The 23,801-nt window shown below is 29.6% G+C and overlaps 4 protein-coding genes and 1 pseudogene across 4 annotated transcripts; 2 read left to right on the top strand and 3 right to left on the bottom strand.

Annotated features, from left to right (window-relative positions):
* The first annotated feature begins 160 nt into the window (after positions 1-160).
* On the top strand, positions 161-1,424 carry LOC124427769 (protein TSSC4). Its single transcript, XM_046971098.1, has 2 exons — positions 161-410; positions 504-1,424. Exon 2 carries the CDS (start codon positions 506-508, stop codon positions 1,274-1,276), a length of 771 nt encoding a protein of 256 aa, XP_046827054.1. The 5' UTR covers positions 161-410; positions 504-505; the 3' UTR covers positions 1,277-1,424.
* A 148-nt stretch (positions 1,425-1,572) lies between these two features.
* Positions 1,573-2,671, top strand: LOC124427770 (selenoprotein F). Its single transcript, XM_046971099.1, has 4 exons — positions 1,573-1,807; positions 1,942-2,060; positions 2,152-2,273; positions 2,398-2,671. Exons 1-4 carry the CDS (start codon positions 1,763-1,765, stop codon positions 2,577-2,579), a joined length of 468 nt encoding a protein of 155 aa, XP_046827055.1. The 5' UTR covers positions 1,573-1,762; the 3' UTR covers positions 2,580-2,671.
* A 137-nt stretch (positions 2,672-2,808) lies between these two features.
* LOC124427512 lies at positions 2,809-9,435 on the bottom strand (annotated as a pseudogene).
* Positions 9,436-12,521: 3,086 nt separating this feature from the next.
* On the bottom strand, positions 12,522-14,810 carry LOC124427511 (cytochrome P450 4c3-like). The gene is made up of 9 exons (XM_046970506.1): positions 14,799-14,810; positions 14,355-14,445; positions 14,182-14,300; positions 13,538-13,652; positions 13,355-13,470; positions 13,151-13,282; positions 12,967-13,096; positions 12,673-12,857; positions 12,522-12,608 (listed from the first exon to the last, which is right to left on the bottom strand). Exons 1-9 carry the CDS (start codon positions 14,808-14,810, stop codon positions 12,522-12,524), a joined length of 987 nt encoding a protein of 328 aa, XP_046826462.1.
* Positions 14,811-18,794: 3,984 nt separating this feature from the next.
* LOC124427766 (cytochrome P450 4C1-like) lies at positions 18,795-22,385 on the bottom strand. The gene is made up of 13 exons (XM_046971090.1): positions 22,190-22,385; positions 21,223-21,386; positions 21,011-21,120; positions 20,804-20,894; positions 20,543-20,734; positions 20,377-20,470; positions 20,190-20,292; positions 19,997-20,102; positions 19,811-19,926; positions 19,670-19,738; positions 19,408-19,576; positions 19,119-19,298; positions 18,795-19,052 (listed from the first exon to the last, which is right to left on the bottom strand). Exons 2-13 carry the CDS (start codon positions 21,374-21,376, stop codon positions 18,892-18,894), a joined length of 1,545 nt encoding a protein of 514 aa, XP_046827046.1. The 5' UTR covers positions 21,377-21,386; positions 22,190-22,385; the 3' UTR covers positions 18,795-18,891.
* Positions 22,386-23,801: the final 1,416 nt, after the last annotated feature.

The raw sequence follows: 23,801 nt of genomic DNA, 5'->3' as shown, positions 1-23,801 counted from the left end.
TTTTTAACCTATTTTACTTAAAAATTTGCCATTTCATTTTAATGAGAAATTACACTTGATGCACTCTAACAATAATAATGAGAACTACGTTTGAATGCAACGGTGGATGAGAGAAACAGTTTTGTTGTGAAAAAGAATCGTCCAATGACGTTGAAGATAGATATATTCTGCGCATAACCTTTACGCTGCTTTATACATACCAGTGTCCATTCTATTTGATCCTATTTTGCATTGTATTAAAACTAGTCGAATGTTAAATAACGTATGTATTGTTTATAACTTTGATAAGCTATAATTATATTGTTTTATGAATTCATTAATAATATTTAACACATAAATCTAAAACTAGTAAAGAAGGAACACAAATTCAATATTTCAAGGAATTTATTAACCTTTTTTCAAATATATCAGTAAGTTATTAATATTTTATGATTTTATTTTGAAAACATTCGAGAACATTTTATTGTATATAGATTTGTAAAAATTCAATATTTTCCCTTTAGAAATGAAACTATCAGCGAATGACGAATTACATGATACAAATGTAAATGAAAAACAAGAATATAATTCCTCTGCTTTTTCAAACAAAATGAAAGCATTGGTAGATCAATTATCTATTGCAGAAAAAGAATATAACAGACGTAGAGGAGATTCTCGTTTAGATTATATGGAAGTAAATATAGAATCGAGAGAAATTTGTAGATCACGGCCAATGGAAAATGATGAAAAAAGAAAATATGAAACGCATAAATTTCGAGGAAGACAAAGTATTTTTAAGCGACCAGAAGGACCTGCTCCACGTTCTATCTATAGAAGTATACCGGATTATCATAGAAATCCTCATAAATGGACCAAATACAGTTTGGATGATGTATCTAATGAAGATATGACAGATCATAGTAATACTCGTGTAGCATTATCATTTTTAAGAGAATTGAAAGCACGTAAAATGCAAGAGAGAAAATTGGAAAATAAAATGGATATAGATGAAACAGTTTCGAATACAAATGATATTAAAGTATCATTTAAATCAAACCAAGTTCAATCAACTTCTAAAATAGAATTTAAAAAACCGAAATCTAAATCAACTAAATCAGAAAATTCATCGAGTATTGTATATCCAGAAGATAAGCCAACATTTAGAAATTGCAAAGTTATTATGCCGGAATATGTAGTTGGACAGAAACAGATAAAGAAACCCAAGAAGAGTAGAATTCCACAAAATATTTGTCTTTCAACAAAAATTAAGTTAGATCATTTGGAAGAATTAGATTAAGATATGAGAATGAAATAATACTTTCTTAATATAAGTCCATCATAAATTATGTATTATGTAATATGTAGAAATATGTGTTATTGTTTGTTATAATTATAATTATATTTGTAAACATTTCGGAATTATTAAATTTCATTTTTAGGTATAATTTATTTCGTTGTATATATATATACATATATTACTTATAGAAAATAAATGGAGGATATAATAACATATAATAACACTTATATTAAATAAACTGATAAATTTGAAACGTGGTTGAATAACATATAACAAAAATGACGTTAATTAATTTTTGTCTATGAACAAAACTAATTCCTAAACGCAAGCGCAGAAATAGAATATCGATGATAACATAACCAATAAAATCAGACAATCCTCATATAGAAATAAATTGAAATATATTTATGTGATATGATTGTTACGTTGGTTTGTTATTAGATATTAAGAAATTTGTAGAAAGAATATTTCAAATAATCATAAATTATGTATATCTCAACATTTTTACATATATTTCTACTTAGTTTAACGGTAATTATAAACTAAATTTTTACATAACCTTTATCTCATAGTGAAATACCTTGATTTTTGTAAGAATTGTGTATATTATAATTTGTTTATAATAATATTTGTTAACAAATTTTATATATTTATTTTTTTAACAGCTAGTTATTATTAACGCAGAATTTTCTGCAGATGATTGTAAAAAATTAGGTTTTAATAAGGCTAACCTGTTATGTTCAACTTGTGATAAATTCAATAAATATAATGTACCAGAAATCTAGTAAGTTTATTAAATAATGAAAAAAAATTTCATTTATCATAATTTTTTTCTCATTTAAATGTTTAATGCATATGTTGTTTATGTGATTTAGTGACAAATGCAAGGAATGTTGTTTAAAGGATGATGATTATGATGTATCTGGCTTTAAACGATATCCAAAAGCAATTCTTAAGGTTTGCACATGTAAATTTGGTGCATATCCTCAAATACAAGGTATTCGATATTTTTTTTATTAAAATATTTATTAATTTTTATTAAAATATTTAATTACATATATTACAACATAATAAATCGAGATAAGAAGAAACAATAATTATAGAATATTAATTCTTTTTAGCATTTATAAAAAGTGATCGACCAAGTAAATACAAAAATTTGCAAATAAGATATGTAAGAGGTTTAGATCCAATCATTAAATTGCTGGATGCTGACAATAAAGTAGAAGATATTCTTGATATACATAAATGGGATACAGATTCAATTGACGAATTTTTAGCAACACATCTTTCTACTGATTAGAAAAAGTGAGGTATTAAATAAAATATCCTATTTTGTATCTTCTTATTGTATCAAAATTGAGTCATTTCTTAATTAAATATGTTTGCATTGTATTTGTAATTCTCTAAGATTATTACTATTCATCCTTTAAATAGAAAATTTTATTCATTCCTTTATATAAATTAAGAAATTTAATGTTAATTTTAATAATTTATTGTAGTATATAATTTATTTAAGTAATTAATGCTATAGAATATACATAAAATAAGGAATGAATTATTACATATGACAAAACAATACTTGCAATATTTGTATATTTTATATCCAACATTTTTTATACACAAACTCTCTTTGCAACAAATCGAAGATAAAAGCAGTAAATTGGTTGAAGTACATTTGCTTGAATTACGTTTATGTTCAGGCAAGCCAAATTGCAGAGTTATAAAAGATGTGTCAAATGAATGAATGAAATAAAAAAAAAGACAGAAAAAAAAATAGAAAGCGTGATTATGCATCATATTCAAATATTATTCCTACGATATTTAGGCGTTTTACATCTAAAATTCTCATCACATAAATTTTAATCGAAACAATGCTCGCTAACACGTTGTCTTTCATTTATTTTCAATTTCTGATATGCTGTTTTTGATAACGACAAAATATTGATATATGGAAAATATTCGCTGCATTGGCAAAATTACCTTTTTTGAGATATTTATGAGATATTGTGTATATATATTTATGTTAATACTTTGATCTTTCCAACTGAACGAAGGTTTAATTGATAAAAAATTGCAGAACAATATTCGGACATGACAAGTACATCGTTTTCTATTAAGTTTATAATGCGCACTAAAAAATAAGAGCAATAAGTAAATTTTAAGAACGTTAATTTTTTCATAACAGCATAGATATTGTTTCACACGCTACAAATATAACTTTACAGATTAGCTTTATACTCGTAAACAATTTATAAGACCAATCTGTTAGTCGATGTAGCATTTTGACAATAAAAAACTTCGTATATAAAGAAATTTTTTTGTAATGTAAAGTAAGAATGCAAATTACATAAATGCTAATTACATAATTAGTAATGTAAAGACATGATGCTAAAAATGCATTATGTTGTAATTGCAATTTATTTCATTATGGAGAGATTGGAATAAGAAAGGTGCAGTGCTGTTATTTTCTAACTACAAATTGGACACGACATGGTCTTGATGAGCATAATATAATATCTGCTATTATTTTAACGTCGTCCAGTTCATTCACAGGTTCCAAATAAAAGTAGTGCAATATGTAAGCTACCATGAGTTTGAGTTCAAGCATTGCGAATTTCTAACCTATAAAAAGAAAAATAATACATTTATATTCATCTAATTTTGATTTCTTGATTCAACGCTTTATCGATGCAGTTTCTTGGTCCTTTACTGAATGGAATGAAGAAATAAGGATTACGTCCTTTTGCATTTTCTGGTAAAAATCTATCAGCATCGAAAACATCAGGATTTTTCCAAAGATTTGGATTTCTGTGTAAGTTATAGATGTTTACGTTACAGATTTAACCGGCTGGGATTAAATAATTCTCTAGAAATCAATATGATTGCTTATTCGATTTTAATGATAAAACGAAAAATTATGTCAAAACTAAATATATCACATACTCAGCTGCAGATATTGAGATATATAACGAACTATAAAATGAACGCTTGGATATAAACGAAGTGATTCTTTGAGACATCTTTCCAAGTAAGAAAATTTTCGAAACAACGGAATAATCAGTTTACAATCATTTTGTTGCATAACCGTATTCATTTCGTTTCTTATACGTTCCAAAAATAGATAATTTATTATTTACTATAGATGCAAAACGGATCTCTTTCAATCTATGTTTATTAATTCTTTGGAACGAAAATATCACCTGAACATCTTTGTGCTTTGCAAAAACAAGCAGAGCAAAGCAAAACATCATTGCGTAGTGTCGTGAACCTATGGAGATATTTATCCTAAATTATTGTCATTTTTTGTTAATAATCGAAATGAATTAATATGACAACCTATCGCAGAAAAAAGTGTCCACTTCTTTTCGAATTCCTTCTTCATCTAGTTGATTATCATTCAGAGAAGCGGCTATAAGTAGGTCTAGCATAGCCAGTCTTTCTTGAATATCGCATCTGTCATGAAATTATTCGGTTAATATTTATACCGAGAATATGATTCATTATTACTAGCCTCTTAGATTATTGTTATCATTCTCGTCGGTTTCTTCGGAAGTGATCTAATTATCATCCATTTCTTCAACATTTTGTAAATATTTTCTTTTAGTTTGTTCGTGAAATAGTTTCCTTTCTGCTATTATCTAAAATAAGAGTAATATTTTAATAAATCGATATAATTTCGCAATATTCGAATTATTTGTATTTATTCATTTAAATAAAAAACTTACCTTTTTCGAAAAACCGTGAAGCGTTTTCAACAATTCCTTTTGTTGCCTACCACGTTGCGATATTGCAAATATAGTATCGGAATGGTACTAAGGTCTTGCTACTCTAGTAAATAATATATATTTTTGTAAATTTACTTAATTGGCAATTGAATTTATTTCTAACATAAGAATTAATACTTACCTATAGATCGCTATTTTGCCGAAATCATGAACGGCATGGCGATATTTAGTTTCAAATTCGCCTGTTCCTCTTAAAGAGATTCCCATAGCCGTTTCTAGAAATTATTTTTTGTAAATAATATTTTTATTAAAAAGATCTGTGAGTAATGAAATTTATTTTAACTAACCGCATAACGCGTTTAAAGTATGTACAGATAAAAATTCCTGTAAATCTTTAATAATCGGTTCTCCTTTTCCTTCTTTTTTCAGTAATGTTACGAGATATTGTGCCTCCTCGTTAAAATTGACGACAAAATGTTTAAGGATATTAAAGTGAAAGGTTGGCGTTAAAATTTTTCGTTGGTGTTGTCACTTTTCTCCTGTTTAGTGGAACATTTGTCGTTAAGTATTATCAAATATATTAAGTTTATGTTTGTTCATACTGTTACCTGCTCCAGTTATTAATCCAGTAGAAAGCCAAGGTTGTAAGAATTTGTAAGGTATAGTTTTTTCTAGATATTGCGTACTCTTCAAAAGTATCTATGATCGAGATATATATATATATATTCAGATTTTCATAAGATGAAGTTGACAAATAACTTTTAAATTTCAATAGAAGGAGAGAAATAAAAAATCACTCTATTGTTGTTTTATAATTATATACCTCGACATCTTCCGGATGAATTATAGTTATTAATGAGAAGAATAATGACACAATCTGTTAATTGGAGAAAATTCCTTATTAATTCTCCAAAGTTTTTCTAGTACTTGTTCTGAAATATTGACTAAATGTTTATATTGAGTAACAACTTCACCGATGAATTGAAAGTTAACAGATTAAATCGTTTCGATAAAATTATTTGCGATGAAGTTTACCAGTATCAATTTGAAAATGATGAATATTTCCTATTATGGGATATGCTTTAGGTTCAACAATTCGACTAGAAATATTTCCTAATCTGCCATATCTTGTAAAGTAATGCAATAAAAATAGTATTGTAAGGAATCCTGATATGATAAGGAAGAACATCTTATCAATTCTGTGGAATAGAAAAAAATTCTTAAATAAATATTTTCATTTATATTATGCGTATAATGATATTATTATAGTAATTATTAAATATGCAAATAAGTTTGATGACAGACAGATACTGTAATATTCGCTTCGTGTGTTATATAAAATAGGTAGGTTATATTTTCCGATAAAAGTTATAAACGTATATCAAATTTTCATATCTGCTATATATTTAATTGTCGAGTACAAAAATGGAACGTATCAAAGCGGTGATAGATTTTCGTACAAGCGGTAATAAGATTGACGTGACTCATCTGATTAAGATACGAACCTCTTTCATGATAAATATAAATTTAATTTTACATTTGATGGCTGATGTATAATTTTTATTTCTATATTTGCGATTCTAAATGAATTTTGATAATGTATTTCCCATTTTCATGAACAGTTGAAGCAAGAAAATAAATATTGCATAAATTTCTAATTTTTCAATCGTCTTAAATATTTAATTTGTTAATGGATGCAGAATTAAAAATCATCATACAACGCAATTGAAAAATGTTGAATGAAATAAATATAAAATATATTTGTGTAGTTAGTAGTTTAATCTGATCGTACAATATCGTGAATAAAACACTTTAAATTAAACAAGTATTTAATAAAAATTTAATTTGACTTGAGTAATGATCAATGATTAGTATCTTTTATGTATTTGTTTCAACTGTATTAATGATTCACGGACACTAGAGCAATATTAAGAATTACTTGCGATAATGTTTAACTATAAAATGGGAGAAATAATTAAACAACACTTACTTTTTTCTTAAGTTCTAATAGCTCCCGTAACAGAATTTTCAAGACACTGAATATATAAGTAGCTTGATTGCTTCACCGTCTGAACGACGAATGAGAAATTCTGACAAAGCACGATCCTTTTATTCTTCGGTATAAGGATCTGTGTTCCTTTTATTATTGTGTTATATAATTTAACTTAAATATTAGAATTAATCTTAGAAATACAAGATAATAATATCATAAGTGTAACATCAATTAATTTCTTACAATTTCTTCAGTGACTGGTAAATACAGTGTTTGAAAAAAAATTTTAAATTAAGGTATGGATCGAAGTTAAATTTTTTCTGGTAAGAATATAATATGTGCGTTCAAGGTTTTTCATACTTCAGGAATTAATAATTTAATAACCTAGTTGAACAAAGAAGCATAAGAGGGAAAGACGTAGATAGATAGATATATAGATAGATAGATAGATAGAGAGAGAAAGAGAGAGAAAGAGAGAGAGAGAGAGAGAGAGAGAGAGAGAGAGAGAGAGAGAGAGAGAGAGAGAGTGAGTGGGAGAGGAAGAGAGAGAGAGAGAGAGAGAAAGAGCGTGAGTGGGAGAGGAAGAGTTACTATATTATTTATCTTTTTTTATTTCTACACTAAATATTTTCTATGCCTCAAGTATTTCTCTTCATTATTTGTATTTTTAGCAACAAGAAACCAAATCGGTTAAATTAGTTATATCATTGGACTACAATTAATTGTATTGTGATATTAGATAAAAAAACAGCGCAACAGTTTTTCTTATCTAATAAAATTCTCAAACAGAAAAATAACGATACAAAAAAAATTAGGATTTTATATTATAAATAAGCATAAACGATTAAATTATTGTAACGTCTGATAAAATAAACCGTATTTGTACACGATTCAAACATTTTTTATTTTTACACAATATATACAATATATACATATTATACACAATATATACAATATATACAATATATATACAATATATACAAGACGGAACATGTATTATTCATAGAGGAATGGGCAGTAGTATGCCGTCCCATTTCTAAATTTATATTTCTCCTTAAAGAAAAAATTATACAAATTATAGAAAGATTCAAACAATACAAAAAAAATTTAGCTTTACGCAAATATAAAAGATAACAAAGATATCTATAAATTCGTTTAATTACTATCAAACAATTTACTCTTCTCGATATTTAATTTCAAATAATCGAAATTACACGTACGTTCTTACGCTTTAATTTTATTCTTTTATCTTTCTTTCGCATTCGAAAAATATTGTCGATAGAAAGAATTATCGTTTGTTCTATAGTCGTTACAGTTCGATAATTTTTACATTATGGATGTAGCGATAAGAGGATTTGCAGAATTTGTAACAGAAAGAAAAAGGTAAAGTAAAAAAACAAGGAACAACGTTTCCGAGACGTCGAGCTTTTTTCTGATTTTCTTCGTCATATCACATAAAACTCTTTAAGCAGTTTCCAAAATTTCTGAAACACTTGTTCTAAAATATTAATAAGTGTTGCATAGTGGGGGCACAACTATGAGAGCGTTTGCTGATAGGCGTCTCTGACCAACGATGATATTCATTATGTTCGCGTGCACGTGGAACCGGATTAGTATTCAAAAGAAGTTGTCTTGAATGACTGAACCAACGATTCAGCGAAGTTATTATTGAGCGAAGTAACTACGACGGTACGAACGGTGACATCGAATACGATCCTAAATTTCGTCGTGATGCTGGACAATCATCCCTTGATAAGATAAATAGTATCCCTCACCAGTATTAGCATATGGGGCATCAGACATGCGTTCTAAGTCGTGATACTCTTACGTTGTGAAAGTAGTATATTGCCGCTGGAGGGTTGTGTTTATCGCGGTCGTTCCAAAACATTAAATCGTTTAAGCGCGAGAGTCTACCAATCTTCTTTAGACACACATAATTTTTCGGCTGAAGGGAATTTTTGATTGCCATGTTCCTTTATTTCGAAAAATTTAGTTAGTTGAGACTTCAAAGAACTTGTCACCATATTGCAATTGACCTGTTGTTTTGGTGCCATGCTGCGAATTTCACCCGCCACTATCCAGTCGAACTTGATTTTTTGTAATACGGCCGAAGAATTGAGAACCGAAGTTTTTCCTAGGCAGGTCATTTTATAATAGAGTTGAATGATGATAAAGTCATCAATCGGAGTCGGCCTATGAAATTTTGGATCTGCTTATTTAATGGAAGATGGAATAGATAGTTTGCTGCGGTCCACATATTGCCAGGGTATCGTATGTTGTAATATCGACAACACCAAGAAATTTATCACCTCAGAGTATCTGTTTCTCAATCATTTGAGCTGTATTTTAACCAAATCGCGAACTGCCTTACTATCGTTGTGCACTCCACTGATCGAAATTTCAATGCATTTAGGTGGAAGATTTAATTGATTGGCCATTTTCTCAGAGACAAAGTGTGACTGTGATCCGGTGTACAATAAGATTCGAGCTGAGATTTGCGTTTCTAAGCTATACTAATAACGTATATACCAATCTGTTACAATGCACGGCAGTTGGCAGACTCTTAATGTTAGATCATACAAAGACCACACAAGTGTGGTTTCATCATTAAGCAACGTGTTATGTGAGAGCTTGCATCATCGACAAGACCCAAGTTTACATTTACTCGCGTCGTGTTTCCCATGGAGACAGTTTTGGCAAAGCTTCGGCTTTTCGACGATCTCGCGACTTTGCTTGATAGTTGCTACTATTAACTTGGCACACCGAAATGGAGGGTGGCCTGACCCACAAATGGCCATCCTGCAGAGAAAATGGCCCTTTACGGTCGTGGAGAAAGCTTATTGAGGTTGTGCGCGAGATTCATGTTCATTTCAGCGAAGTCGTTAGTTCGATTGCAGGTTTCGAAAAACGGGAAAATCTCCTCACTTATTAAGCGTCGAAATGCTTTTGATAGCCGTAGCAGCCTGCCTTTGGTCATTAGTCGGCTGTGAGTTTGAGTGCGTCTATAGGAGTGAGTTTCTCCTACTATGTAAAAATTTGAAAAATTGCTCCTCGAGAGAGGAGAGGCACTCTATCGGGGATCATCACATTGCATGCGTGTTTTCAAGACGCGAAGTTAGTAGATAAATAAGTATGTTATCTTAAAACGTCATCCCTAATGACCTGATTGATCTAGAACTTTAGATGGATTTCTAGAACAGTGTTCATGAAATGGGCTAACTCGGGTTATGATGCCCTTTGCATTTTTGGTAAATCGCAAATCGTTTTTAAATGCTTCTGTACTATTAGGCAGATCGTAATACTTATTCCACATTAACCAAACGAAAGCATAATTGGATACGGTAATGTCTATAGATGAAGTGATTGACGCGATTTCGTTCCGTAAACGACTTTAGATTGTTTAACTGATTCTAGAGTTCAATTACCGTGAATGGCAAATTTGAATTTAATCGCGAAAGCGGGCTAATCTTCATATTGACCGCTAAAGTTAGGCAGTGAGATTTCTGGTAATTTTGTAGTTCGATTACCGTTTAAATTAGTAGATGGTATTTGCATTGTAGATTTTGTTTTTTATTGAACGGCGTTCTCTCGTTTGCGATTCTGTTTGTTTTATTAATCTTTCCGCGGTTGCATGTTTAGAAGATCATTATCAATATTATATTTTTCTTTTAAGAGCTCCGCCGCTTCTGGGGTGGTGCATAAAAATGTATCTTGAATTCCAATAAAATTGGCGATGACTGTCAACATGTCTTTCAATTTCACACTTAATTTGATTATATCTCCATCATTACGATAGGTTTCAATCCTATTCTTGAATCGCGTTATTTAATCTTCGAAAAACCGCCGTTTGTTTTTGAGGTCACTTAAACTTCATGCGGCAGAGTCTTCCGCATTGAGAAAGAGGATAAAAAAGCTACAAGAAGCTCAAAAATTAACAACCTTACTTAAGAGGTGTAGTGCTAGCAGGATGATGAGTTCGAAGGCTGTAGGTCTATTCGCTACGACTTCGTCTATCGTCTTGCATTTCATTGTAAAAGATGGGCGACTTCGTGGGGTGGCTGATTCTCTTATATGGTAATTTACTTTCTCTTTAGACTGTTCACAAGATCAATGTCGCCAGGATTCGGCTCGAAGGTTCAAAATTATGTTGCGAAATAAGGTCGTATCTTGGAGAGCGTTTCTCTATACGCGTCTCGAACCGAATCAGCGATGTTAATCCATTTGCACGAAGAATTTCCCCCTTCCATCATTGTCGTCAGAGCTGGAGACCCACTGGTCGCATGAATATGGGCGGCAGCATTAGCCTAGGGTACCGTTAACAAAATATCGCTCGCCACGTTCCCACAAATTAATGGGAGAACGCGCGTTCTTTTAAAGGATCCCGTGGAACTCGCGAGGTAGATACACGATAATAAATATTGCGCTATAATTAAAGCTATCGCAGTGTATCTGTGGAAATAAGTAATACATAAATGTTAATATATTTTGTGTAATAATGTGTATTTAGCTGTGCTGGCTATTTTTAATGAAGTGTTAACAATGTTTAATAAGATTCGAAAGACTAGACATCTTTAGTCTGAAAGATGTAACTTTATTAACATTTTGCGTTTTTTGAATTATCCGCGAAGGCTATAGTAAAGCGAAAATATTGAATAAAAAGAGTGGAGTTGAAGTATGATCTGAGTATGTAAAGGAAAGGAGTAGATGCCCATAGGACTGTGGTGAATCAGAGCAGTTCATTGGAATGTTTCAACATTCCATTTGTGTCTTTTCGTTCTAGTTATCGTGTTAACTAGAGAGTGTCAATGAATATTCCAAGGTTAGCGGCAGTCATCCTTGACTCGTCAAGTCTGAAAGTCTACTTTCACTATTTATTTATTGCAAGACAAGACATTTTATCGAAAACTAGAAATTCGACTAAAAGTGCCTAAGGTCGGACATATGCGGCCACGTGCTTTTTATGTATACGTTTTTTAGCAAGTAAGTAATGAGTTACTAAGGGAAGATAATTCTTATAGTGATAAATAACCCTTTGTAGAAGGTACTGCGAACAACTGAGGGAAGGACGTAAGCGACAATACAATGAATAACTATAAAATGGAAAAGAATAAATAGAATAAAAGAATAAATTCATTGATCGATCGTAATGTGACATTTCATTAATACTAATGAACCATTGACGCAGATATAAATGCGTTTTTAAAACAGGTTTGTCACTGGATAGTTGCAGCCTAAATAATTTTTGAATAATAAAATTTTATTCGTCGAATATTTCAGCTTTTCGGAAAGAGTAAGCTTATATAGACAGAATATAAATAATATGAGAAGAAAATGTGATTATGCTAATATTATATTATAATATCTTTGTTGTTTATATCTATAGTTCACACATTTTAACCTTTTATCGAAACGACGTACACTATCTCATTAGTAAAGATGACGTACTGTTATTTTATGGATATAAATTTAACGCGAAGTTATTTCGACGAGCGCAAAGTAATGCCTCCTATCATTTTAATTTCGTTCAGTTCTTGTGGATATAGGTTTCAAATAGAATTTGTGCAATATTTTTGAGTTGCACCAAGAGTTTGAGTTCAAGCATTGCGAATTTCTAACCTACAAAAAGAAAAATAATACATTTATATTCATCTAATTTCGATTTCTTGATCAAACGCTTTATCGATGCAGTTTCTTGCTCCTGCACTGAATGGAATGAAGGAATAAGGATTACGTCCTTTTTTACTTGCTGGTAATAATCTATTCGCATCGAAAATATCAGGATTTTTCCAAATATTTGGATTTCTGTGCAAGCTATAGATGTTTACGTTACATATTGATCCGGCTGGGATTAAATATTTCTCTAAAAATTAATATTATTACTAATTTTAATATGATTTGATGTTTGCTTATATTAATATGATGATAATGATAAACCGTTCTATTATGTGAAAAATCCATTTATCACATACTCAGCTGCAGACCATGAGATATATATCGAGCTATAAAATGAACGCTTGGATATAAACGTAGTGATTCTTTGAGACATCTTTCCAAATACGAAAATTCTTGAAGCATTTGAATAGTTAGTTTACAATCATTTTGTTACATAATCGTATTAACTTCGTATAAATCAATAGATAATTTATTATTTACTATAGATGTATAACACGGCTCATTTGATCGAAATTTGTTAAATACTTCGAAAGAAAATATAACCTGAACATCTTTGTGCTTTGCAATAAGATACAGAGCAAAGCACAACGCCGTTGCCGTAGTGGAGTAACCCTGTGAAGATATATCTCATAAATTATTTTCATTTTTTGTTAATAATAGAAAAGAATTAATATTATAACCTACCGCAGCCATAAAATTGTCGACTTCTTCTCGAATTCCTTCTTCATCGAGTTGATTATCATTCAGAGAAGCGGCTATGAGTAGGTCTAACAAAGCCAGTCTTTTCTTGAATATCGGATCTGTCATGGAATTATATGATTAATGTTTATACCGAAAATATGATTCTTTATTATTAAATTCGATTACTCTTATTATTTTGATCGCTTTCTTCGGAAAAAATCTGATTCTCATCCATTTCTTGAACATTTTGTAAATATTTCCCTTTAGTTTGTTCGTGAAATAGTATCCTTTCTGCTATTATCTAAAATAAGAGTAACTTTTAATAAATCGATATAATTTCGCAATATTCGGACTGATTTTATATTCTCATTTAAAGGAAAAAATTCTTTTTTCGAAAAATAGTGATAGTGTTTTCAACAATTCCTTTTGTTGCATACCACATTACGATAATGGTATTATAGTATGGGTATGGTACCAATAGGTCTTACTAGTCTAATAAACGATGTATATTTTTGTAGATTTAATTCTACTTAATTGGCAATTGAATTTATTTCTAATAAAAGTACAAATACTTATCTATTAATTACCATTCTGTCAAAATCATAAACGGCGTGGCGATATTTAGATCCTAGTTCGCCCATCTCTTTTTAAGAGGTGCCCATAGCCGTTTTTACCAATGAGTTTGAGTAAACTATTTTTCTTCGATAAATCTCAATGTGTAAAGAGATTTTATATAACTAACTGTATATCGCGTTTAAAGTATGTTCGGAGGCAAGTTCTTCTAAATCTTTTATAATCGGAATTCCATTTCATTTCTTTTTCAATTATGTTAGAAGATACTGTGCCTCCTCGTTAAAAGTGGCTACAAAATGTTTAATAATATTAAAGTGGAAGGTTGGTGTCATAATTTTTCGTCTCTGCTTCCACTTTCTACTTGTTAAGTAAAACACTTCACGTTAAATATTATCAAATATATTAAATTTATATTTGTTAAAGTTAATACCTGTACTATTTATTAATCCAGTGGAAAGACAATATTGTAAGAATTTGTAAATTATAATTCTTTCCAGATGTTGCGTATGCTTCAAAAGTATCTGCGATCGAAATATATATGTAAAGAAAGTATACTTTTTCCAGGTAGATTTGTCACGCGTCTCATGGCCCGCCCTTCCTTTGTTTTGTTATCTACAAATTCTTTTGTTACCTACAAATCGAGCCGTTAAGATTTGGGGAGAGAAACTGGCAGTAAGAAATAGAACGTAGACGAGAGAACTATTACGAGAGTGAAATATAATATTTAACAGAGTGAACAATAAACGTGAATTGTAGTTTCTTTGTTCACAGAGAAACATATTTTCGTTTGTCACTTCACCCTAATTAAAACGAGTTAAAATAAAAAATTAAGATATTATAAAACGACAATCTTTGTTTATAATGGAAAGAAAACTATAGTTTGCATTTAAATGTGTGGCATCACCAAGCGACAGATAAACAAACGTGATTGCTATAACCTCTATCACAACTGAGGATAAAGAAAAATATATATTGCCGGAAAACGAGAAATTTGTAAGTAATCACAGCGAACTAATAAAAACGGAAAGCTATAAGAGAATGAAAAAAAGCCTCAATCAAAGAGGCCAGGAGAAAAAAATATGGATTAAATGGACACAGGATATGGAAAGTACGTATTTCGATGAGAATGGCAATTTAATATTTAATGATCTATACCTAGACGAAGTAGTAGAAACAGACATAGTAGAACCCGCACAGGAAAAAGAATGCCAAATAGATTTAAAGCGTATATCGGGACAATTTATGATCGAAAAATTTGTGTGCAAACATTCCAATGCAGAACAATGGTTGGAGACATTTGAAAGAGAGTGTCAAAGATTCAAAATTAATAGAGATAACACAAACATCGAAACCCTAAGATTATTCCTTGACAGAGCATGTTTGGATTGGCACTCAGCAACATTAACAGCGTTAACAATGGAGGCTAGTTGGAACGAATGGAAACAAAAGTTCTTGAAATCATTTGCAGACAAGGGATGGAATACAGGTATATACGCTACATTCTACAGATATAAGGAAGGTTCACTGATGGAGTACGCTATGAAGAAGGAAAAACTACTACTCGATATGGACAACAATATAGGTACGAAGACTCTAATAATGCTTATAGCAGCAGGACTGCCAGAATTTATAAGAAGTAAAATAGACAGAGAAAAGTGTCAAAATTCGACAGGACTATTATGGGAGATAAAGAATTGTGAAAATCTGGTAAGAACAATTTAAAAAAAAAGAAAGAGGAAAGACAAGATAACAACAAGAAATTTGAAGAGAAAAGACCATGTAAGAACTGTGAAAAACTAAACAAAGGTATTAGATATCACTCAGAGGACGCCTGTTGGTTTAGAAAAGAAACCGGAATAAACAAAAGCAACTCGATGACAGATGTAGACCTATGCAAGGAAAAAAAAACGAATAACCAAACCATTGATCAAAGTAAAGATAGTATTAGAAGTAAACGGAACATATGACCCAGGTTCCCAAGTCTCTCTAATAAATTCGAGACTAGTTAAAATAAAAAAAAAAAAAGAAAAAGAGATAAAAGATAAAAATAAAATATTTTTAAAAACGGTCAATAGTGTGACACAACCAAAAAGTTTAGTAACCATTAAAATAAAAATTCTCGATAAAGAAGAATACGTTGACGTATTTATTGTAGAAAGAAATGACTTTGAAGATTTTATTATTGGGTTGGATATGATAAAGAAATTCAAACTAACCCAAGATGAAAATCTACAAATATCTCGAAAGAGAGAAACACAGACAAAAGAAAATATAAGTACATTGAATACAAAGAAAGAAATAAAAGAAGTTAAAATAAATTTTAACAAACATGTGAATGAGGACGAATTTAGATCAGATCTGAATCATTTGGATAAAACAAAAAAAAAAAGATAAAAAAACTATATAGAAAAATATAATTTTGTATTTGCAAAAAACAAATATGATGTAGGCACCGTTTCGGACTACGAAGCGCATATAGACTTACTGGTTGATAAATACTGCAGTAAGAGACTATATAGGTGCACTATAGAAGATAAAAAAGAGATAGAAAATCAAGTAGCAAAACTATTAGAAAATAAATTGATCGAAGAATCTTATAGTCCGTTTGCAGCATCAGTAACTCTGGCATTCAAGAAAGATGAGAACAAACGATCACGATTGTATATAGATTTTCGTGAATTAAACAAGATAGTTATACCACAAGCTCAACCATTTCCATTAATAGAAGATTTAATATTAAAAGCAAGAAACTGTAAATACTTCACCACATTAGATATAAATTCCGCTTTTTGGTCAATTCCATTACGTATTGAAGATAGACAAAAAACTGGATTCGTTACACAAGAGGGACATTTCCAATGGACATGTCTACCGTTCGGACTAAAAACATCACCAGCCATTTTCCAGAGAATATTATCGAATATTCTAAGAAAGCACAAACTGAAAGATTTTTCAGAGAATTACATAGACGACATATTAATTTTTTCAGTATCATTTGAAGAACACATAGAACACATAGAAAGAGTAATGAAGGCAATAGTAAACGAAGGTTTCAGACTAAAATTTAAAAAATGTACATTTGCAACAGAATCAGTGGAATACCTCGGACACAATATTCTTCCCACTCTTCCATATCTTACAAAGCAGTCCAATACAAGTAAAAGTTTAGAGAAACCCAATAAGATTGTGAAGAACATAATATCTGTAAAAGAAGCAAAATTTATTGAATATTTATCGAATCTATTTATTGAAAAGAAATTTTCAAAGATACGATAGTATTTCTATACGAATGCATAATATAAATATAATTATATTGATTATTAGATGTAGAAAGTGGTTTGGTGACAAAGAGATAATTTAATATTTGCTTCGTTTGATATTTGCAATTCGTCATTTTATTTATGTCAAAGAGTATTTACCATACTTGGTAATAGCATATTTGACAAATTCAAATATGAAATGAATACAAGCAGAAACGAATTTTGTGCGACTTTACGCTTAAGACATAGGACCTCCCACACGACATTATAATCTTAATTTAATATCCTATAATCGATGTATAATATTTTTTTTCGAAATTATATTTTTTATTTAATTATTGCATGAACGATTGAGGCTTGAGAGTGTAGATATTGTTGAAGATTGATTTATTTTAAATGAATTTCAAAATTTTGTAATGGCTTTTGAAAGTTAAATCTATCAATGTTTATAGTTAGAAAAAACATATTAAAATATTATCAATTATAAATCCATTAATGCGAAAAATTTTATCGTAATTAATGTAGAATATATTTATATAATTAGAGTTTTAATATGATCGTAAAATTTTAGGAAGACAAAATTTTATACTAATTTACTACATAATTAAATTTAATTTAAGTTGCGTATTTGACAATGATGAATATAGATTTTACAATGCGTGAATTGTATCTTCTCAGTATCTTTTTCAGATGTACGAATGGTTAACGAATACAGCAGTTATGTCAATTATTACTTGTGACAAAGTGTAACTATAAATTGGAAAAAATGATTGGACTGCATTTACATTATTCACACGTTCTAATTTTTTCGTTAATAACTTCTTTAAGACACTAGAATATAGTTTTCAATTGTTCCTAAATTGCAATACTGTTGCACGAACGTTAAGTAAGTAATTTGAAATATTTCTAATCTTCAAGATGCAAATATATGGTTTTCATACTACTATATTACGTATTCTTTATCTAAATACTTACATCTGTTTATATACGTTTATTCGGCTTAGAAGGTCAAAATAAATGACCTGTACGGATAAATTTCTGTAATTTTTATAAGCCTGTCTTTATAAAATGGTATGTCCAAATGTTATTTGTAAATGTGATTATCTTTCAAATGTAAATATTTTTTATAGCAATGATAGACATCATGCCTCAAAGGATTATTAGAAATATGATTTATTGGTAATTTTATAGTAGGACGAAAAGCAGAATGGAAGTAATTGTATATTTATATTCTATAACTATATTTATAAAAATTATATATATGAAATATATTTTATTTATTAATATATATGTATATATAGAATTAGAGCTAAATATTCTTTGCTATTTCTTTCGGTCAAATAAATTTTTTATACTTTTTGGATTCGTCAGCACCGACAACCATATTAATTGAAATCTCTTCATCTTAGTGACATATTCAATTCCCTCTTTAAATTAAAAAAGCACTCTCTAACATGCCCCGATATAGAACTTTATAGATTAGCCTACTACTTATAGAAATCGTATAAGTTTAATCTATCTGTCGATATAACAGTATGATGAAAAAAAAGTTTTGAACTTACAAAATTTGTTTTTAGGTTATTTAAGCTAAAGATATAAAAGATATAAAGATTATTAATGTAAGATTATTAATGAAATAATGAAAAACTGGATTGTGTTGCATTTGCAATTTTTTTCATCTTGAAATCATCGAATATTTGATATGAATCATTTTATAGGAATAAATTCAAGACGAAGTGGTTTTGATGAGCACAATACAAGATCTCCAATCATTTTAACTTCGTCCAGTTCATCTACAGGATTCAAATAGAAGTTGTGCAATATGTAAGCTACCATAAGTTTGAGTTCAAGCATTGCGAATTTCTGCCCTATAAAAAGGAAAATAATACATTTATTTTGTTCTAATTTCGATTACTACATGCAAGCTTACTTACCGATGCAGTTTCTTGGTCCTGCACTGAATGGAATGAAGGAATAAGGATTACGTCCTTTTGTATTTTCTGGTAAAAATCTATCCGCATCGAAAATATCAGGATTTGTCCAAATATTTGGATTTCTGTGCAAGCTATAGATGTTTACATTACATATTGATCCGGCTGGGATTAAATATTTCTCTAAAAATTAATATGATTACTAATTTTAATATGATTTGATGTTTGCTTATATTAATATGATGATAATGATAAACCGTTCTATTATGTGAAAAATCAATTTATCACATACTCAGCTGCAGATCATGAGATATATATCGAGCTATAAAATGAACGCTTGGATATAAACGTAGTGATTCTTTGAGACATCTTTCCAAATACGAAAATTCTTGAAGCATTTGAATAGTTAGTTTACAATCATTTTGTTGCATAATCGTGTTAACTTCGTTTCTTATACGCTCCTATAAATCAATAGATAATTTATTATTTACTATAGATGTATAACGCGGCTCTTTTGATCGAAATTTTTTAAATTCTTCGAAAGAAAAGATAACCTGAACATCTTTGTGCTTTGCAATAAGAAGCAGAGCAAAGCACAACGCCGTTGCCGTAGTTGAGTAACCCTGTGAAGATATATCTCATAAATTATTTTCATTTTTTGTTAATAATAGAAAATAATTAATATTATACTCTACCGCAGCCATAAAATTGTCGACTTCTTCTTGGATTCCTTCTTCATCGAGTTGATTATCTTTTAGAGAAACGGCAATGAGTAGGTCTAGCAAAGCCAGTCTTCCTTTGTATACCGAATCTGTCATCAAATTATTCGATTAATATTAATACCGAGAATATGATTCATTATTATTAAACTGTTCGTTTACTTTTATTATTTTCTTCGTAAAAAATCTGATTTTCATCTATTTCCTCAACATTTTGTAAATATTTCCACTTAGTTTGTTCGTGAAATAGTATCCTTTCTGCTATTATCTAAAATAAGGGTAATATTTTAATAAATCGATACAATTTTGCAATATTCGGATTAATTGTATTAGCTGATTTAAATGAAATACTTACCTTTTTCGAAAAACCGTGAAGCGTTTTTAACAATTCTTTTTGTTGCCTACCACGTTGCGTTAATGCAAATATTGTATCGGAATGGTACCAAGGTCTTGATATTCTGATGAATAATACATATTTTTGTAGATTCAAATCTATTTTATTGGTAAGTGAATTTATTTCTAATAAGAGAATTAATACTTACCTATAGACCGCTATTTTGCCGAAATCATGAACGGCATGGCGATATTTAGCTTCAAATTCGCCTGTTCCTCTTAAAGAGATTCCCATAGCCGTTTCTAGAAATTATTTTTTGTAAATAATTTTTTTATTAAAAAGATCAGTGAGTAATGAAATTTAATTTAACTAACCGCATATTGCGTTTAATGTATGAGCAGGTAAAAATTCCTGTAAATCTTTGATAATAGATCCTCCGTTTCCTTCTTCTTTCAGTAATCTTACGAGATACTGTGCCTCCTCGACAAAAGTGACAACAAAATGTTTAAGGATATTAAAGTGAAAGGTTGGCGTTACAATTTTTCGTCGGTGTTGCCACTTTTCTCCTATTTAGTGGAACATTTGTCGTTAAGTATTATCAAATATATTAAGTTTATGTTTGTTCATACTGATACCTGCTCCAGTTATTAATCCAGTGGAAAGCCATGGTTGTAAGAATTTGTAAGGTATAGTTTTTTCTAGATGTTGCTTACTCTTCAAAAGTATCTATGATCGAGATATATATATTCTGACTTTCATAAGATGATTGACAGATATCGTTTAAATTGTAAAAGAAAGAGGAAAATTAATATTAACTCTGTTATTGGCTTAAAATTATTTACCTCGACATCTTCCGGATGAATTATAGTTATTAATGAAAAGAATAATGACCACAGTCTGTTAATTGGAGAAAATTCCTTATTAATTTTCCAAAGTTTTTCTAGTAATTGCTCTGAAATATTGATTAAATGTTTATATTGAATAAAACTGCATTGATGAATTGAAAGTTAACGGAAAAAATTTTTTCAATAAAATTATTTCCGGTGAAATTTACCGTTGTCAACTTGAAGATGATATAAATTTCCTATTATGGGGTATGCTTTAGGTCCAACAATTCGACTAGAAATATTTCCTATTCTACCATATCGTATAAAGTAATGCAACACAAATAGGAGTGTAAAGAACCCTGATATGACAAGGAGGAACATCTTATCAATTCTGTGGAAGATAATAAAATTTCTTAAATAGACTTTTTCAAGTATATTATGCGTATAATGATATTATTATAGTAATAATTGAAAATGCAAAGAAGTTAGATGACAGGCAAATACTGTAATATTCGCTTCGTGTGGTTCATAGAATCCGTTGTTTATATTTACCGATTAAAGTTGTAAACGTATATAGAATTTTTGGATCTGCTTCAGGTTTAATTAACAAGTACAAAAATGTAATGCATGAAAGCGGTGATGGACTTACGCATAAGTGGTAATAAGGTTGAGGTGCCTCATCTGATTAAAATATGAATCTCTTACATGACAAAATTAAATTTAATTTCATATATAATGATCGATGTATAATTTTTATTTCCATATTCGCGATTCTAAATGAATTTTGTTAGTGTATTTCTCATTTTCACGAACACTTGTAGCAAGAAAATAAATATCCCATGAATTTTTAATTTTTCAATCGCCTTAAATATTCAATTTTTTAATGTATGCAAAATTAAAAATCATCGTACAACGCAAACGAAAAACGTTGGCATATAAAATGTAAAATATATTTGTGTAGTTAGTAGTTAATCTAATCGTACAATTTTGTGAATAAAAAACTTTAAATTAACCAATTATTTAATTAAAATTTAATTTGACTTGAGTACTGATCAATGATTAGAATCTTTTACGTATCCGTTTCAGCTGTATGAATGATTTTCCAACACAAGAGCAATATTAAGAATTACTTGCGATAATGTTTATTTATTATTATTTCCTATAAAATGGGAAAAATAATTAAACAGTACTTACATTGTTCGTAAGTTCTTATAGCTCCCGTAACAGGATTTTTAAGACACTGAATTTATAAGAGGCTCGATAGCTTGACCGTCTGAACGATGTATGAGAAATTCTAAGAGAGTATGTTACTTATACTTTACGGATCCTTGTTCCTTATAACACTGTGTAATATAATTTTATCTAAATATAATAATTAATTATAGAAGAACAAAATAATAATATCTAGTGTAACGTCGATTACTTTCTTAACATTTCTTCAGTCTCGGTTAAGAACAATGTTCGAAAATAACTTTTGAACTAGAATTTATATCGAAGTTGAATTTTTTCTGGTAAGAATATAATATGTGCTTTCATGTTGGTCATACTTCAAGAGTTGATATTTTAATAATTTAATTGAACAAAGAAATCATAACAGGAAGAGACATAGGGAGAGATAGAGGGAGAGAGAGAGAGAGAGAGAGAGAGAGAGTGAGAGAAAAAGAGAGAGAGAGAGAGAGAGAGAGAGAGAGAGAGAAAGCGATTGGGAAGGAGAGTGAGCATGAAAGAGGAAGAGAGAGAGAGAAAAAGAGAATGATTGGGAGAGAGAGAGAGGCTTACTATATTATTTATCTTTTTTTATTACATTACTAAATATTTTCTATGCCTTATGTACTTCTCTTCATTATTTGAATTTTTTGCTACAAGAAACCAAATCGGTTAAATTAATTTTATCTTTGGGTTATAATTGGTTGTATTTTCATATTTGATAGGAAAAACAGCGTAACACTTTATCTTATCTCATTGAATTTTCAAACAGAAAAATAACAATAAAAGCTTAATTAGGATTATATATTATAGAGAAGCATAAACGATTAAATTATCGTAACGCCTGATAAAGTAAATTGTATCTGTATCAGATTATAAAATAAAATATAAAACTGTCATTACAAAAGTCATTTTTATACTGTCTTATACTTATACGTTCTTTCCTTTTTTTCCTATAGTTTGCTGTTTTTTAAAATTAATGTATTTTCTCAACAGTATAACTTTCTTTTAATTTTTATATACAATAAAACAGAACATGTATTATTTATAGAGGAATGGACAGTAATATGCCGTCCCATTTCTAGATTTATATTTCTTCTTAAAGACAGAATTATACAAATTCTAGGAAGCGTCAAACAATACAAAAATATTTGATTTAACACAAATATATGAAACAACAAAAATATCTACAGGTTCGTTTAATCACGATCAGACAAGTTATTCTTCTCGATATTGAATTCCAAATAATAGGAATTACACGTACGTTCTTACACTTAAATTTTATTTCTTTATCTTTTTTTATCTACGCATCGATCAAGAAATGTCATCGAACATTCTATAGTCGTTACAATTAGATTATTTTACATCCCTTACTTTATGGATGCAGCGATAAAAGGTTCTGCGGCATTTATAACAGAAAGTATAAAGGAAAGAAACTAGCGGCAAGTTTTCAATGACACCGAGTTTTTTTCTCTGTTTTTCTTCGAGATATCACGAAGGTGAAAAAGTAAATCGAGAAAAAATGAATGATTGGATTACCTTGACAATGTTAAACTGATGTATTTCGTAAGATAAGTGGGTTGAAAGCAAGGAGGTTTAG

This window comes from Vespa crabro, chromosome 10, assembly GCF_910589235.1.
Source record: "Vespa crabro chromosome 10, iyVesCrab1.2, whole genome shotgun sequence".
Lineage (NCBI taxonomy): Eukaryota > Metazoa > Arthropoda > Insecta > Hymenoptera > Vespidae > Vespa > Vespa crabro.
The sequence above is the reverse complement of the archived record's forward strand: the minus strand, read 5'-3'. Positions and strand labels throughout refer to the sequence as shown.